Source organism: Papaver somniferum, chromosome 10 (assembly GCF_003573695.1).
Source record: "Papaver somniferum cultivar HN1 chromosome 10, ASM357369v1, whole genome shotgun sequence".
Classification (NCBI taxonomy): domain Eukaryota; kingdom Viridiplantae; phylum Streptophyta; class Magnoliopsida; order Ranunculales; family Papaveraceae; genus Papaver; species Papaver somniferum.
In genome coordinates, this window is record NC_039367.1 from 55,086,889 (window position 1) to 55,105,785 (window position 18,897).

An 18,897-nucleotide genomic window follows, 5' to 3' on the forward strand; every position below is an offset into this window, starting at 1 on the left:
TGTTGTCGTTTTGAGGCAATTCATATCATCTAGCGAGGAGTGGTTGCTGCAAGGCAGTTCATACCATCTACTAGGCCATGATTGGCGCCCCCACTACATCTGTATGAACCGTCTGGGACGGTGAGATTGTCAGGCCTATTGGAGCACCCCACCTATGGGTGGCTACCCGGAAGATCGTTGCGGCAACGATGGCTGGTAACCAGAACTACCCTGACATTGGCACAAACCATTCTTCAGCCGTCTGATACGGTGTGCGTTGTCAGGCCCACTGGGGCACCCCACCACCTCGGTGGCTACCCGGAAGACTATTGGCACTGGCCGATGGTAGCTAGTATCCAGAACTACTCTGACAATTCTGACATTTACATGACCCTTAATCGAGGTTTCTGTTCAGCAGAATCTCAGTTTATGAACCTTGGTGTTCGCTTGGAGATGATTGTCACTTACGTAAGGTGATTCATATCATCTTCTTGGTAAAACTGAATTGGTCCGAAATTTCTTAAAAGTCTAGTTTATTTAATGACGTATCAGAGAGTCGGAGCTTGCCAAGCGGTCGTAACCCGACCCGTTGGAAGCGAAAATTCTCTGGTTTGTCACAGTTTGGTATCATGGTGTAACGACACGTATATTTTTCGTAGGGGGTTTGAGCCCTAGCCCAACCCGTATGAATTCTTGTTTAGCTAAGTAGTTATCCCTTAGTAATGTTAGGGAGCATGCTTAGTAGATACTTTGGAAAACTCTAAAGAAGTTTTTACCATGTGTGCCACGTAAAGGGCATGAGCTGCTAAGATTATCTTAGTTCGGTCATTTTAAAATCAGAGACAGTCTCTCCTTGTTAATTCCGACACTCTCATCTGCAAACACCACAATTGTTTCTCTCCTACCACCATGAACAAAAGGGGTTCTTAGTTTCGTATTCAACCGATCTTCACAGCCACGATTGAGATTTTGATTACAAATTTGTATCACCGTACAGGTAGGGGGTTTTTCTTTGCCTCAAAATTTCTTGTTTTAATTATACTAATCAAACTGATTTTGGTTGACCTCGTCATATCATGTTTTGCATGATTTATGAAATTTACTAAATGGGTATTTAATAATCTACCGAGGGAGTAGGATTGGGTATTTTCTAACAAAATTTTGCTCAATTTCAGGCTACAGATTTTGTAGTTTGTGAGTTCACTGCTCTCTTAAAATGACCGAACGTTATTGCTTTTAAATCCCACCCTTTTTTCCATGATAACCCTTGCTTACTGAACTGTGTACGGTTTGAATAGTTTAGATGAGGTTTTCTTTTGGGAAATAAGAAATGATTTGTAGCCATGCAAGTACTAGTTTTTCTTCATAAGTTGAGCCTTATACTGAATTTTTAGATTTGCCCTATTTCTGTTTGCTAAAATGATTCAATGGACTTCGCATTTAGACTCCACCGATAGACGAGAAATTGAAACTCATTTACTGGATTGTTTTGTATTCCCACCTTGAAACTTCAAGTTCTAAGCCATTGATTATTCCTGTATTACTAACTTGAGATTTTAAAATCCATGTTGTTCTTCAACTTGAAGGAAATGTACGGCCCTATAAAATAGACCCGTAGCTTTACCATTTAGTTCATGCTCCTTACTTAATTTTGGTTTCTTGCTTTAAACCTTGATTTGATTTTTGGTCAGTAGAAATGTTTTGAAATCAAAAAGCCACTTTCAGTTTTAGCCTCCTTTTTTGTTATTTATTTTGGACACTACTGACACTAAATCTCATTTTAAGATTTCGTTGTTCTAATATAAATGAACTTTAACTGGTTGGGTATTTGGTTTTAAAATTTGCTGATCAACAAGTTAGTTTCACATCTTTACGGAATTTCTCTTTAATTTACTTACACCCACTTGAGTATTTTTCCCATGCCATTTCACTGATAACTCTCCCTCTCTCGGCAATTAGGACTTGATCGGAAACTTAACAGATCTATTTTTTTACTCCAACCTAAAATATGTATGTTGTTATATTAATGAAGTTCCTTTTACTCCTTGCTTTGAGTACTGTGTGGCATTTTGGATTACCTACCATTTTTGCTAATTTATTTTCTTTCCAATGTACACGGATTATCGTACTCTCCGGTAAGTTAGTTTCGTTCTCGTGTTGAGTTTTTGTGATTCAGAAGAACTTGTTTACTAATTTCGTGAATACTGCCAATACTTGTATGTAAGTAAGTTTTTCAGTTTTGGATTAATGAGGTTCTTCAGAAACTTGGTTGTGATATTTCCTTTGTGGTAATTGGATTTGGAAACTAGAGAACTCTATTTTAGGAACGTCGGGCCTAAGTAGCACCCCACCACCTCGGTGGCAACCCGGAAGATCGTTACAGCAACGATGACTGGTAACCAGAACTACCCTGACGGTGGCACTGACCATGAAAATAGTATAGTAAATGTATTTGCGGCTCTGAATATTTTTATGAGTTATGTTTGCGAAAGACTTACATTTCTGCATTTTGAATTAGCTGTTTCTCTTGTCTATTTATTCATGTTTAGCACTGGCACTACGTTTTGTTGTTATACCCTCTACTGGGCATTCGCTCACCCTGTTTTGTTTTTTTCGCCCTCAGAGTACGAAGAGAAGTTGCAGCAGTAAGCCGGGCAGAGCTTACGGAAAGATGTTAGCGCTTGAAAGTTAGTATTTTGTAAGCTTATGATATCGTATATCACAGGGGTATCTGGGTAGTTAAGTATCGGTATTTAACTTATGCTTTACTTATTTTTGTTGTGTAAATACATCAGCTATGGTATGGTATGTAAGCTCTGGTTTTGGATGTTTTTATTAGACTGCATTTAGAACCTTTTTATCATCATATCTGGATACATGCAGTTCTTAATGTATATATATCTTTCTGCTGGGAATTTCTTGTTGTCTAACATAGCTGTCTAGTTTCTTTCACACGTTACTCTCTTTAGTTTTCTGCCTTGCGTTTACCAAATTTGCAACTCCCATGCGAATAACGTATTGATTTAATGCATTATACTCTCTTTTTATTTTTTCTTATGAACTGGGTACTTAAAATGTCCCATACAATGAACTCAAGATGTTTCCATGTGTATCAGACTTTGTTGGAACTTTTATGGGAGTACTGTATATACATATGTTTAAAACCATGTGGTTTAATTAATTTGGTTATGTTTGATTTTTGAAATAAAGAAGTGCACATTTTAGTCATGACATGAAATGAATGTTCCCTTATCATTTTTCTTACTTTCTTTTGAATGACCTTACCTACTCTTTTTTTGCATCAAGCCAAAACCTCTACTTCCTCAACTGTATGTGCTGATGATTTCTTGGAAGTATTCTAATTCATTTTCTCTAGTTGGTGAGAAAATTTGTAAATGTCGTCATGCACGCTCACTCTCGTATTTTAAGTATTGTGTTTCTAGACTTTGACTTTGTACTATTATTCAGTATTCAATATGACGGAATTTTTAGTTTGGTAACCTTAGTTGAACTTCTTTGTTCAGATTTGAAATTTGGAACTTAATTGAACTATATTTATCAAAAATCTAGAGTAAGTGTGAATTAGTTGTCTTCCTCATTTGCATTTTACTTATTTTTTTTATTTTTATTTTTCTGAGTGGCGTGACTGGGGTTTGGCCTTGCTGGACGGGTTGAAATCTAGCCCGTTAGAAGGAAAAATTCACCGGTCCGCTACAGTTGGTAATCAGAGTAAAGGTTCCGACTTACCGGGACTGTGTTTTGTTTTCATGTTTACTAAATAGTTGACTTTCCACAGATTTACCTACAGTGGCATGCTTTGATTTTGGTAAAAATCGTAGAAATATTCCGGTATGTCGCATTTCAGTCGGTATTCGGTGAAGGAGAACATTTATTTTTGTTTGTGCTACTGATTATTATTCTTAGTATTGTGTGAATTTGACTTTTCTTACTTGTGCTAGTGACTTGACTCCAAAGTGGTTGGAATGTAGTAATCTTGTTTAAACATGTCCCTGTTTTTCTAAGGCGTTTCACTGCACAAAATGTTTGAATGAGTCATTTGTTTTTGGGGTTGGAGAAAACTATCTAGATACCGTGATATACATATCATTTCCATGTGTTAGTAATGTACATTACTAACCAATTGTAGATCTGACGCTTAGTTTGTTTTTGAAGATGTCGAAGTGTGCAAAATCTGTAACCTCGAGCTCTGTACGCAAGAAAAATAATCTCAGCAAGAGGACAACACGTCTTGAGAATGGCTTTGAAAAATTGTTGGGTTCTGTCAACATTATTGCTGAAGCCGTTAAAGACCGTAAGCGGATGAGAACTACTATGGACCTGAAGGAATTTAAGAAAGTGGTAGGGAAAGATAGAAACTTTATTGGGACAGCAGAGTCTACCGAGGCGGAGAAGTGGTTGATGGGCATTGAGAAAGAGTTTGTGGCTTTGCAAATTCCGAAGGAGAAGAAGGTTAGACTTGCCACTTACCTGTTTGAGGGAGATGCCGAACATTGGTGGAGATCTGTCAAGCGCATGGAAGATGTGAGCAACATGTGCTGGAACAAGTTTGTGGAGCTATTTCTTAATAAGTACTTTCCACCGACAGTTAAGGCATTAAAGTGTGCTGAATTTGCTGCGTTGAGGCAAGGTAGTATGACGGTTATGCAGCTGGATCAGAAATTCAGTGAACTTGAACGTTACGGAACACATCTCGTCCCCAACGCGGAATTAAGGGCTCGCAAATTTGAAGACGCATTGAGGCCAAGTATTCGTAACCAAGTCGTTGGACACGTGCACATGAATTATAATGATGTCTTAAAGGCAGCACTGGCAATTGAGGCTAGCATGATTAAAGCACAAAATGAAAGGGAGGATAATGAGGTGAAGAAAAGGAACGGAAGCAACTCGTCATCTCACCATCAACGTGCTCGCTATGATTCAGACACCAACAAGGACAAAGTTAGTGGTTGCTAGCGATGCGGAGGAGATCACTTAGTGAGAGATTGTCCAACACCAGCACACCAAGGACCACAAGACGCAAATCAACCTCAACAGCCGAATGCGCGTAAACAGAATATTTATGCCAGACATCCTTATAACCCTCGCAACGACACATCACCCTTCCAGCCAAGGCAACAAAATGTTCAAGGAAAACTTAATCATGTCGCAGAGATCAAAGGGGAAGCTGAAAGTTCCGTAATCAAGGGTAATTTTGCTAAAATTTTGGTTTCACACTAAAGCTAGTTGAAGGTAATCTTCATAGCTCTTCGATTTAATTTGAATTGCGGGACGCAATTCTTTTTAGGGTGTGATGGTGTAACGACACGTATATTTTTCGTGGGGATTTGAGCCCTAGCCCAACTCATATGAATTCTTGTTTAGCTAAGTAGTGATGTGGTTTGTATATAGTGGTAAAAGTGGCTCGATTCTCATACTTGCGAAGGATAAAATATAGACTTAAATTTTAAAACTAAAATAGAAAACAAACTAAAAATTGTCACAAACTCAACCAAAGATGATATCAATATTAAAAGAACACTGAGGCTAAGATTCCACTATTTTCCAAGTTCAAAGTGATTTAATCCCAATAATTATATTTATGCAATTTTCCCGTTCAAGTTAATTCTAACTATTGCAACAAGTAGATTCTCAAAATAACAAGTGTAAATCCGAAGCATAGAACATCAAAAACCTAGGTCCAAGTATGCTCTATCAAAAGAAATAACAATTGCTTAACAAAAATCATTCAAACAATTTTCAACCAAGGCAAATAATCATAAAATAATTGCAAATAAATAAATAAAATAGGATATACCACTTCGTGTTGGAAAAATAGCTTCCTCTATCGCCTCAGCAATGGGGTTTAACTCCTCATATTAATCACTTGCTCAAAATATTGTTTATGGTTCAAAAGTTGATTAAAAGATGAAAATCTATAACACTGATTGTTTGCAACGATGTATTGGTGTTGCAAAACAAAGGACTGACTGTTACAAAGAAGTCATTGTAGCAGCGTTACGAATTTGAGACGTTGTTTATTTGCAACACTTGTTCTTCAGCAGTAGCAGCAGAAACATGGGTTTTCCTGCAACTTGATCTTCTCAGCTATGTAGTGTTACAAACTTCTCTGAGACTGCTCCAATGACTTCGTCACCTTCCCTGGAACTCGAACACACCTTTTATACTGCTCAGAAACCTAAAAATAGCGATTAATTCTCTCTTTTTCTTTTCGTGCAAGCCACGGCAATAATCTTCTCTGCCGATTTCCTTAAGCGTTTCTAAGACTTCCAAATCATCCGAAACTCTTCCTTAGATAGAATATCACCTTAGGAAACAATCTCACGCCTTTAGTCTCCCTGAAATTCCTAAAATAATTCCACAAAGTTTCCGTGTTCACTTCAACCTCTGTTTCCCTTTTTCGGATTATCCAGCCCAATTTGATCGATTCCAGCGCACATACCAAGCCTGTTATGCTCAATCACGTCCAGCCCAACAAATTTCAGCGATTGAATCTCTCTAAAACACCTTCGAAATCAATCCCCAACTCTGGTTCGTCTGCAACATTTTTTCCCGCCAATTTCTGAGTTTAAAAACGATGAAGATGACCTCCCCCTATCCTGTGCTGGTCTCCCTTTAGCAGCTGCCTGGAAATGGATGCCCCTTAGTAATTGGTTACCCCTTATCCATTTGAGGGGTCCGAATAGCAAGTGTCCTCCGGCGGGCCCGCGCAACTTTTCGAGCAGATTTTTCCAAAAATGTTTATTGGCCAAAAATACCTACACACACATAAAACACCATAATAAGTACAAAAATGAGCATTATCAATATATAGAATCGAGATAAATTAGACACAAAAATGTGTCTATCAAGTAGTTATCCCTTAGTAATGTTAGGGAGCATGCTTAGTAGATACTTTGGAGAACTCTAACTGATTAGTATAATTAAAACAAGAAATTTAAGGAAAAGAAAAAACCCCTACCTGTACGGTGATACAAATTTGTAATCAAAATCTCAATCGTGGGTGTGAAGATCGGTTGAGTACGAAACTAAGAAGCCCTTTTGTTCATGGTGGTAGGAGAGAAACAGTTGTGGTGTTTGGAGATGAGAGTGTCGGAATTGACAAGGAGAGATTGTCTCTGATTTTAAAATGATCGAACTAAGATAATCTTAGCAGCTCATGCCCTTTACGTGGCACAATGCTAAAAACTTCTCTAGAGTTCTCCAAAGTATCTACTAAGCATGCTCCCTAACATTACTAAGGGATAACTACTTAGCTAAACAAGAATTCATATGGGTTGGGCTAGGGCTCAAACCCCCTACGAAAAATATACGTGTCGTTACAAATTACCTCCCATGAGTATCTATAAAACCATCCTGCAAATCCATCAGGGCCTGGGGCACTCTCTGGATTCAATTCAAACACTGCAGTTTTGATTTCTTCATCAGAAGGAATGTTTTCAATCATGATGTTGTCTTCTCTTGAAATAACTTTGGGAATATTTGTAAATATGCTCTCTTTTATATTAACATCCTGATATTCAAACTTTTCTTCAAAATGATTAACTAATTCATTTGCTATGTCTTTTTGATATGTGATAATGACCCCTACAGAATCTTCCAGTTCAGTTATTAAATTTTGAGCTTGCCTTAATTTCATATTGATATGGAAGTATCTTGAATTTGATGCACCATCCTTTAACCACATCACTCTTGATTTCTGTTGTATAATCTCCCTTTGTTGTTGAAGAAGTACTTCTTGTTTACCTCTTGCAGTTACAAGATTATTCAATAATATATTGTCAGAAGGATTTTTATCTGAAGTAGATGTAGCTTCCATTACTTCCTCATCTACTAACTTCAGTTTCTTGTTAACATCTCCAAAGACTGACCAATTCCACTCTTTTAAATCTGTTTTTAGTATTTTCATTTTACTCATGTATACAAAGATAGGATTTCCTTCCATGGTTTGTTCCCAAGATTTTATAATAATAATTAAGAATTCAGGATGAGATTTCTAAACTTTTAGTGCTCTGAATGGAGTATTCTTTGGTTTTGGTACATCTGCATTCCCTCCATATAAAGTATTATGATATGAAATCCCTCTCACTCCAACTTTGTATCTCCAACTTGAGTATTTTTCTAACCATTTATCATTAAAAACAACTCTATCAAGGTTGCACACAATTCTCTTTTCTCCAGCTCTGTTGTTACTCCAAGAAAAATCTAAACCTGTTTTAGGTGCTTGAATCAACCCACAACTATGAAGGCAATTATTAAACTCCAACATGGATATCATCAAAGGTTTTAGTCCACCCTTCTTTTCATCTTCTCTCATTACTATATTGTAATCTCCCATGACCAACCATGGTTTATTCAGAGAACTAGTCCCAACCAAATCATTCCATAAACTTCTTTTATTTATTGTTAAAGATGCCGCATGAATTCCAGTTATTAGAGTAACTTCCACTGTTATTGATTGATCTGATGAAAAACTATATTTGGTTTTTGAATTGAAGAACTCCACATAATCCAAATATTACCTTTACTATCATCTCTTGAATTGTGTATAGCTTCATAATGCATTCCTGGTAGCTTCAACTTTTTGCAGAAATCTGAAGAATAATGTACTTTTGGTTCTGCAAGAATAACTAAAGAAGGATTAAAAGATTTAACTAAACTCCTAAGTTTGTCTTTGGCCCTCAATCTTCTCAGGCATCTGACATTCCAATAGACTACTTTCATTTAGAAGTTTGAGTTTGAGAAGAATTTCTTCTCAAATGTTCTCTTTTACCACCATTTATAACTAAATTTGCTGCTTGTTGCCTTGTTGTAACAATGCTACCCTGTTGTGTCTTCTGTTTAGCTTTTGGACCATTTTGAATAGAAACACTCTTACCAATTGGTGGAATAATTGTGCTAGTTTTATTGATAGAAGGAGCACCAGCAGATGCATTCAATAACTTTTCTACTGATAAAGTAGGGAATTCAATATTAGAGTTAAAAACTTCTTCATTCAGTTCCTGTAATACCTGAAATTTACCTGAACTACAAGATTTTCCCTGTGGAGTTTCCAAAACTTGTAAAGTTGGGGAACTTGGTTCAACTAAATTTTCCTGAATTACAATAGTACATATATCAAAACCAACATGAGGTCGTGGTTTCTTTTGAGTTACTCTTCTCCACACTTTTTTGGTCTCTTTAGGTACCTCAGCAGCATAATTTGATTCTTGCTCTCTTTTTTTGTTTCTGCATTCTGTTGTGTGATGACCTACAATCTTGCATTATAACATAATTTTGGCATATTAGGGATATTTATTGCCTGCTCAAACTTCCCATATTTAGATTCCACACAGATTTTGCTAGGAATTTCCTTAGCTAGGTCCATTTTCACCAGAATACTTGCATAAAAACCTGCTTCCTTCTTAAGTGTTGTTTCATCAAATTTTATTGGTCTACCCAATGTTTTTCCAATATTCAACAGAATCATCTCCTTCCAATATTCTATACTTAAACCAGGAAACTGTACCAAAACATAAGCCATAGATGTTTTTTGTGATTCTGGGTCGAAATTAGGTTCCCATTTTCTTAGCTTAAGTTGTTGTGATTCAACCTCCCAATCCCCATTCCAAATCAGATTGATATCAACTTCATTTTCCAATTTAATAATGAAATAACCTTTCCCAATAGGGATTAGTTGAAGTTTACCTGAAGTATTCCATTGTCTTCTTAAAGATGACTCTGCAACCCCAAATTTTAATTTTACCAGATCTAGTCTGCCAATCAAATGAATTTCCATTCCTCTGTACTTTCATCAATATCTTCATCAGGAATAAATAATATATCTTCATCAAGAATAAATGATACAAACTCAGAAGAAATATGATTTATTCATCAGGTTTTAAAACTTCATCTGGTTTTGAAGATCCAGAATACTCACCTGATTGATTTCCTGTTGTTCCCGACATATTTACTTGATTAAATGATAAGAAACATTTGATTTATTACCACCTATCATTGAAAGAAACATAAAAACACCTGAATTAATGATGGAATTCGTAAAAAAACGAAGTAGATCGAAAATTAAATGTTACCGAGTCAAACCGATTTTTTGTCTGAGTTAGAAAACCGATTCGCATAGCTTCTTTCCAACCTTCGAAACCAGTCACACTAACCTCGTATTGTTTTCCTTAATATTATGTCTAACTAGAGTATCATACACAGCTTCGCAGTTATGTTTTCAATATGCACGACTTGAAAGATACGTTAGGGAAAGAAACAGTTCAAGTGAAATATTACCAACCTCAAGAGGAAGGATGATGTTGTCTTTGTATCTCCATACTTCTTCACATTCTTCAAGTCTTCATGTAATACTTGTAAGTCTCATATCCTAACACTTTCAAGCTAACCTATATGAATTTGACTCTAGTATATAATCAAGTGACTCTTTAAATGAGTTTTGATTCACTAAAATATAACAACCAAACTTGACATACCAACGCTTGGTGGGTTCAACCGAGTTATGCTCTAACAATCTCCCCCTTTGTCAATTTTAGTGACAAAACTCTTACATCATATGGATAAACAAATTACAAAAATTCATTATACACATACGCTTGATTCCAAGTTCAACAACACAAAACCTGCATTAAATTCAATCCTTAAATGTCGCTGCTGACATTATAATAACAAAGACAATACTCCCCCTAAAGGTAAGATAGGTAGATTTTCAATCCTCATGTCTTTGTTATTTCCATGTAGTTCCTCATAACTACATATCATATGGTATGTGACTACTCCTTAGTCTATGATTTCACTCTTTTAGTTAGAATAAATGTTTTAGCACAAATGTCCTTTCCCTTAGTGATACCAACTCACAACAAGTCAATATCACTTGTTTACTCCATATATTTCTCCCCCTTTTTGTCACAAAATTACAAAGAAACGAAAAAATAAAGGACAAACTGAAAGGATCTTACAAATCTTACAAAGAGAATTTGCAAACCTATAAGAGTTGAGCACGAGGATTTTACACACCATTTTAGATAACCAATATCAAAAACCGAAACTACAAGTAATTTGGTTTTAACATGTTATCTAGGAAACAATTTCCCGAAGCAATTTTCCCTGTTAGTTTAGCACATCAAACCAACTAAGCACCTTAGTTCTTTTGCTAAACCGATTGTACAAATACAATCGCTTCTTCGATAAGACCAAAATAAATATCAGAATTAACTTTATTTTTCTCATCAAGCTCTAATTATTCTCAAAAATAACTTAGACCTTTCACTTTTAAACAAGACAAATACTAGGTTAGTTAACTAGTAATTCTTGTTAAGGCATTCGGTTAGACTTGAATAACCGAATTCACATTTGATAAGTCTAACTAAGATCCGAAAAACTTAGTTTCTCTTATCCGGAAATCACTTGGACTAAACAAATGATCCCGAAACACTTTTGTTAATCCATAAACAATCCATACAAACCAAATAAATCAACTTGAATAATCATTTATCTTAACCGGAAGCAATTGGAACAAACATATAAGTTATAGCACCGCAATTGCACCGAAAATTTTGTAAGCCTAAACAATTGATACCAAACAATAACGAAAGATAATAATAGTTTTTCTTAACCGGAAACAATTGAATCACAATAAAACATCCATACACAAATAACGGAATAAACATCAAATATACCGAAAATTTTGTTAAGCAAAAGCAATAAGGATATGAAATAGAATCATGCTTTTCTTAAACAGGAGAACAATTAACTAACAAGATTGTTACCTCAAATTCCGCATCCTCTTCTCCTTTTCTTCATATCTTTCCGGGGAGAATATCATCATGTTGTCATCCTCTCGCAAAACAAAAGAACAACAACAACCAACCTTTACCAGAGAAAGGTTGAAAACCGGTTTTAACTATGCGATGCAAAAGTTGAAACCTCGAAACCCACATGCTTTTATGCTAAACCAAAAGATTCAACATATTGTGACTTTTTCAACATATTCAACATATTGTTTCTACAGGAACCCCTCATGATCCTTTGATAAAGCCTACCAACATGGGATAGAACTTAATCCCGCTAAATCAAAAAGTCACCCAAACCATAAGGGTTCACACATTATGAGATCGAATATCAAGGTAATAAAACCGAAATCAAACATCCCGTAAACATACATAGCAATAAATTAAAGCATTCAAGCACATGCTATGTAATCAAAAACTATCACACGAAAAATTATAAAATAATAATTTTATTCATAAAAAGATAGTTTTTTTCATAATAGACTTTATAATTATTGAAAGAAATCAAAAACTGAAGTCTATTTTTCTTTGATTAAGTATTATAGCAAATAACTTAATCTCTAGTGGTGCTCTTGTTGTTCACTGAGGTTTCTTCATTGCTCAAACTTTTAAAGCATGTCTCAAGAGATTTGTTTGCAACCACTTTATGTTTTTCGAGACCTGTAATTTGAAGTTTCAAGTCTTCAAGTTCACTTTTCATCTCTTTTATTTTAACATTTAGTTCACCCAGATCTTGAACCAAAGCAAAGAGATTTCCTACGAGTTCTTCAAACTCATGCATAATTTCACGCATACCATCTGTGGGAAACCACTTGGAAAAATCTGAATCATTGAGAGCAAAAAGACATGACTCTTCTTGAGATTGATCAGAGTTAGGATCAGAACCGATTATTGAGAAAATCTTCCCGATTCTTAATTTTGAGACAAATCCTTGACAATTTCTAACCTTTCGAGCTTCCCTTTTATTTCTCCTTGTAATACTGCGAGTTATAGGAGACATATTTAACACAAAGCCTTACCAGGGAAGACAAAAGAAGATCTCTTCTTACATTAATAAGAATATATATTCGATTCAGAAAAATAGGGTTTCCGAAAATACCAAGTTATTTTTCTGAACTTCTCCTTTTTATTGAAAGGAAGATATTCTCTAAATATCTCTTAATACTGGAAATAGAAGCTACCATAAACTTGTGCCCTTGAATTTATGTGCTTTTCCCATCCAATAATTACGAGCACGGAAGAGGATGAGAATGCACAGTATGATACAACTAAGTTGTATCGGGGTAAGATTTTTAACTTACAGTGAGCATCATAAACATAGTTCATGTTTCTCCTTGGGAATTTCTGCCCAAAATATTGTCTCCCAGAATAATGATCTTTTCTAACTCTCGAGATATGATCATGTGGAGAAGATGCACTGATGTGAGAATTTTCAGGGATAGTTAAATCTCTCTTAATTCTACTAATGAGATTTTCATAAGATTTTCTCATTCTAAGGATTTCCTTATGATGCGCATCAGTAAGATTGTCTGAAACAATTATCGGAAATTCCTGATTGTTTTCTTTGGCAGAGATTCTCTCTTTCCCTTTCTTCTGGAGTCGTTCTTCATCAAAATAGGAATTTTTTCGATATGGGTGAGGAGGAACCTTTTTCCAGAAGCGATTATCAACTCTCTCCTCAGATTCTTTTGAGTTGATCTTAACGGGTAGTGGTATAATCTGTCTTTTTACTGAGGAATGGTCTTTCAGTTTTTTAAGACAAGAAACTTCTTTCAATATTTTTACCACCGCATTTTGAAGAAGTATAAGTTTCCTGTCAAGTGACTGAAAGTTGTATTCCTTAAGATCACTTACACGGATCAGTTCAAAGTTTCCTTTGGACAATATTTTGTTTGATCATCAGTAGATATAGAAGATGGTTTCTTATCCTCTTATGACTTGATGTAGTTAGGCAAACTACCATCATCTTGATCTGTTTCAGATGTGACCAAACCGGTTTTATCACAATCTGTAAAGTCGAGCAAGGACTTTTAGTTTCCTCAACATCAAAAGAAATCATAACAGCATCATTAGTCAGAGTTATAGGATGTGTCTTTTTATCTTGAGTAAGAGATTTACCAAGAGCTTCTAATTTGACAGAGAGATCCATATTCTCTTTGGCTAGAATATTCAGTTAAATGACTTTATCTCTGATCTCCTGTTTAAGAAGATTTGACTCTGTCTTTAATATTATCACTTTAGTAGATAGAGATTTTATAGGCTTTAGGAGTTTTACCAACTCTATATCAGTATTTTCTTTTTCATCAGAGGACGACACAGATGTTTTCGCAACTCCTGGATCATGAGTTAACGAAGTGATAACATCTTCAACTTTTGAGTATTCATACTCTTGCATAACGTTAACTGAATCAGACATAGATTCAATATCTTATAGGTTGGATCACATCAAACACAGATTGTTAGATATTTTCGTGTTTGCCTGCTCTAATACCAATTGAAAAGACGAGGGTACCCAAATATACCTCAATCTAAAACTTTTCCACTTATAAGTCCTTTCTCCGAAAGTGATTGTCTATAGACTGAGTCGAGACAATACAACTAATCGGTTCACACTTTGTGTGATCGTCTATGGATATGAGATCAAGACAATACGACAAAAAGATAACTTGTGTCATTGACTATGGATACAAGATCGAGACATTACAACAACGAAGTATGTTTACTTGATAATAGGTTCGGACTTAACCAAACTCTAGGGATTGTCTATCAAGTAAAATAGGAATTGACGTTTGTGTATTTTATTTCTAATTATAATAAAACAATTATAATTGCGTAAATAAAAAAGTAAAAGACACAACAAGATTTTGTTAATGAGGAAACCGAAAATGCAGAAAAACCCCAGGACCTAGTCCAGAATTGAATAGTCTCAGAATTAAGCCGTTATACAAAATCAAACCAACTTCGTATAGTTGAGACCAAGCAACTAAACCTATAGTTCACCTAGTTTTCTCAGTATCCCTGCGCCTTCAACTTGTAAATAAGTCACGCACTTGGAAAAATTCCTTTGGTTCGTATTCCAAACAGTAAAGGAACAACAAATCTGTTCGGTAACAACTCTTTTCAAACAACGTGATATGAGTTTTACAAAGGCTCTTCCGTTTAACCAATAAACTCTTTTTTCGGGTCCTTAGATCAATCTCTCAACAACTACCGAAGTAATTTTTAGACTATGCAATCAATACTATTAATCACAAAGAAGTGTATTGATGCCTGTCTACTCAACTAATCAAATTCAATCTATCACAAAGATAAACCGATTATAGTTGGATCCCTTTCCATCCGAAACAAGTATTGTGCACACCAAAGATTATGAACCCAAAAAGTCTTCTTGTCTTCGAATCTTCTTTAATCATCAATCAGCACCTGCACACAATCAACTTGAATCTCCTGTGATCAATCACTCAGAGAACGGAGTCTGTTAACGTTGGATTATCACAAGACGTCTTTAGATCTACAAACAGTCTAAAGGTCCCTGTCGAAACTTCGATCTAATTTGAGTGAATCTTATATCAGAAGAGAAGATTCTCAAGCATAAACAAACTAGGTGCAATCAAAGTTCAACAACCGTAAGTCAATCAAATCAATCGAAAACTAATAATAAACTGCAATTATCTAGTTTCCCACAAACGGTACTAATAGAGCTTCTCAATCCCAAAGAAGTCTTCAAACTGAGCGGTCGTAAGAGATTTCGCCTAATTAGGTTACTTTCCTCTCCGAATAGGCGGCTCCACCAGTAACAACACAACTAGGTAGTTTTGCTGGCTCTAAGGATTAGTTTGCTAGAAATGCAAACTTCAATATTTATAGACAAGGAAGTTTGGACACCAAGGAATTTCCAAAACCGAATATTCTCAAAGATCTGCAATAAACACAAAATCGATTTTCATAACTCTTGGAAATGCACTGTCCAAATATTGTCCGAAATCCCAATTGAAAAATCTATAATCAGTAAATGCACATTACTAATTATTATTTTCTAAAGGTATGCATTTAATTGCTGGAGATTAAATAGCATATAAAAACTAAGAAACCTTAATTAAAAGATTCTCAATTTATTTCGATCCTGGAATTCTCCTTTAGCTATTAAGGAATATCTTTGAACAATTAATGATAAGAGTTACTGCTCATGTTCAAAGTATGTCGATATCTTTACTTTGCAAGTCCTTTTTCATACTTACAATCTTGGAAACAATTTTCCATATTTCCAAACAAGTTTAGAATTGGTTCGTCTGAATTCCAAGAACTATGTGATTGATTATCCTATCAAATCACCAATTATGGGTTTCACGGTTCTACCAAAACAAGTTCGGTTCTACCTCCATGTGAGTACTATGCATAGTCACGCTAGTTACCAAAATTCGGTTGACTAGGTACTAGGATCGGTTCCCCACAACTTATGGTAACTACCTGTATTCAGTTGCACATGTTCGTAGGATCGGTTCCCCCAAAACTACAAACTCGTTGCACATTTTCATAGGATCGGTTCCCCCATCCACTAAAAACGTGTTGCACCTCTTACAAGGATTGATTCCCCTCTTGTAAATTTGTTGCACCTCTTACTAGGATTGGTTCCTCAATGACTAGATAAAAGTTGTTATTTACAAGGCATCGATCATACCATCTTGAGTGATTACTTAAGATCGGTTTCACTAATAAAAGTCATACCAATACATAAGTCAGGCCTTGTGAATAATTTTACCAAGATACATAAACAAGTTTATGAGCGGTTATACTAAACACACATATTGGTAATTAAAAATAGATTTGCAATGAATAACAATACCAATAAGCCTAGCGATTTCCCTTTTGATTCACAAAACAAGTTTATGAACTTACTTCCTTTAAAAGAATGTAAAACGTCATCTACGGAACCGCTCTATATTGCAAACCTTGCACGACTAAGGAACTTCTTCTCCTCGCCGATCACACCCAGAATGGAGACTGTCGCTGCTATCTGCCGCAACAACATCAATTCCCTGACAAATCCACTTCACAGTAAAGTCATATTGTTCAAGAGAATTTGGGTTGAACTCTCAGTACACTTTCATCCTAGGAATGCTCAACTCACTAATTAGTTCGTGAATTTAAAAGCTCGTCGGATGGAGGATCAAAGACTAGGATGAAATCTTCACTCATACCCATACATAATCACAATAGCATTCATATGATCAAGTCGATGTCTTATATACAAAGTTTAATGGTTAAGCAATAAACCTCGTATTTTATTCCTTAATATTATGTCTAACTAGAGTATCATACACAGCTTCGCAGTTATGTTTTCAATATGCACGACTTGAAAGATACATTAGGGAAAGAAACAGTTCAAGTCAAATATTACTAACCTCAAGAGGAAGGATGTTGTGGTCGTTGTAGCTCCATACTTCTTCACATTCTTCAAGTCTTCATGTAATACTTGTAAGTCTCATATCCTAATACTTTCAATCTAACCTATACGAATTTGACTCTAGTATATAATCAAGCGACTCTTTAAATGAGTTTTGACTCTAGTATACTTTCAAGCTAACCTATACAACCAAACTTGACATATTGGTGGGTTCAACCAAGCTACGCTCTAACAAAACCTTTTCCAACTCATTTCTTAACATGTCGTGAACCTTCAAGGCTTCAACAAGTTGAATCTTTTCTTCCTCAAATTGTTTTAGAAAATCATAAACAACATTAGAAGAAATCATTTATTATTGCTCTACATCTTGATGATCACTATCAAAGTAACAATTTACTTCAGGATGATCCTCAATAGTATTAGGATTTCCAACTTCATCTTCAACCAGAGTTCTTTCTTCTTTCCTATTGACCAATTATCACTGCAATCATTGTTGAGAGATCCTCCATGTTATTGAGAGACATATTTTATTAAAGGTGACTTTAACAATATGAGAAAGCTCAACTCATGTATATATGTGGTATATAAAGGTAAACTCGACAATGTATTTCCAAAGATATGACCCGTTTTATGACCTTGTTTTGGGAAGTTAAGTCAAAGTAGGAAACTGAAGAGTTACCCTTCGAATATAATAGTTCATGAGCTGTTTTCTTTGGAAGAGTTTTAGCGAAACATAAGCATATTATAATAATTTCATGGACACTTTTAAATTCTTCAATGAGTATTGTTACAAATAGAGCTCAATATTAATATGTGAAAGTCGTTTTTCTATAAAACAATGTTTATACCCCATAAATTTAGCTTAAGTTTACATATCAACTCAAATGATTAGATAAATATAAGAGCATAACTCACATATGAGCTTGTTATAAACAAATTTCCATGGATCATGTTCTCGTCTCTTACTTAGGAGTCAGATAGGCAGGGAGAATTTAATACAAAGAGCACAAGATTTGTTGATACCCACAACAAGTCATTTCATTTTGGACTTTATGGATGATATGGTTGCGCCAAGTCAATGAATTATGATAAAGGTGCACAGAAGACAATAATGATAAACAATTTTTTAATCATTGGGCCAAACCACCCAGTCAGTCACGTAACTGTTTGAGGATGGATACATCTCTTTGGAGCAGGGGCTCAACAGAGGGAGTTGTTAATTTATGTATTTCCTTAAAGATGATGTAACATACCATTTTGATATAGTACTGGAACACGGATCCCAAACAATAAAATTCAATAATTGAAAATGTAAGGAGATGCATAGCAGAACTATTTAAACCAAAATTTTTGTCTTACAAATTTTTTGAGATGATGGGGATCTAAATCTATATTGCTTGGACAATACAAGGGTGATCATATTCACACTCACCACGAGAAACAAGCCCACGTTAGATTTATGCGAAACTCTTCCTTTTGAGTTTCTACCTTTAGGTCTAGAGAATTGGTCATAAAAATCATTATCATCATGAAAAGAGATGACATTGGAACCTTTGTCGGAGTTCGTCTGCTTTTCCTTGAGATTGCAAGATAACTTTTCGATAAAATCATTATAACAAGCTATCATCAAGTTTTTGTTAACCAGTTGAGTTTCCCTAGTTGGTAGCTCATAGGATTCCTTTGAAATAGTATGACTACTTTTAGGAA

At 35.3% G+C, this 18,897-nt stretch overlaps 1 protein-coding gene across 2 annotated transcripts; it reads left to right on the plus strand.

The window, feature by feature from the left end:
* Positions 1 to 814: 814 nt before the first annotated feature.
* LOC113318318 lies at positions 815 to 5,385 on the plus strand. 2 transcript variants are annotated; one of them, XM_026566462.1, is made up of 3 exons: positions 815 to 976; positions 2,603 to 2,677; positions 4,153 to 5,385. In XM_026566462.1, the coding sequence occupies exon 3, from the start codon at positions 4,153 to 4,155 to the stop codon at positions 4,951 to 4,953; it is 801 nt and encodes a 266-aa protein (XP_026422247.1). In that variant the 5' UTR covers positions 815 to 976; positions 2,603 to 2,677; the 3' UTR covers positions 4,954 to 5,385. The 2 variants fall into 2 exon arrangements, with proteins under 2 accessions (XP_026422247.1, XP_026422246.1); XM_026566461.1 differs by having other exon boundaries at positions 2,603 to 2,666.
* Positions 5,386 to 18,897: the final 13,512 nt, after the last annotated feature.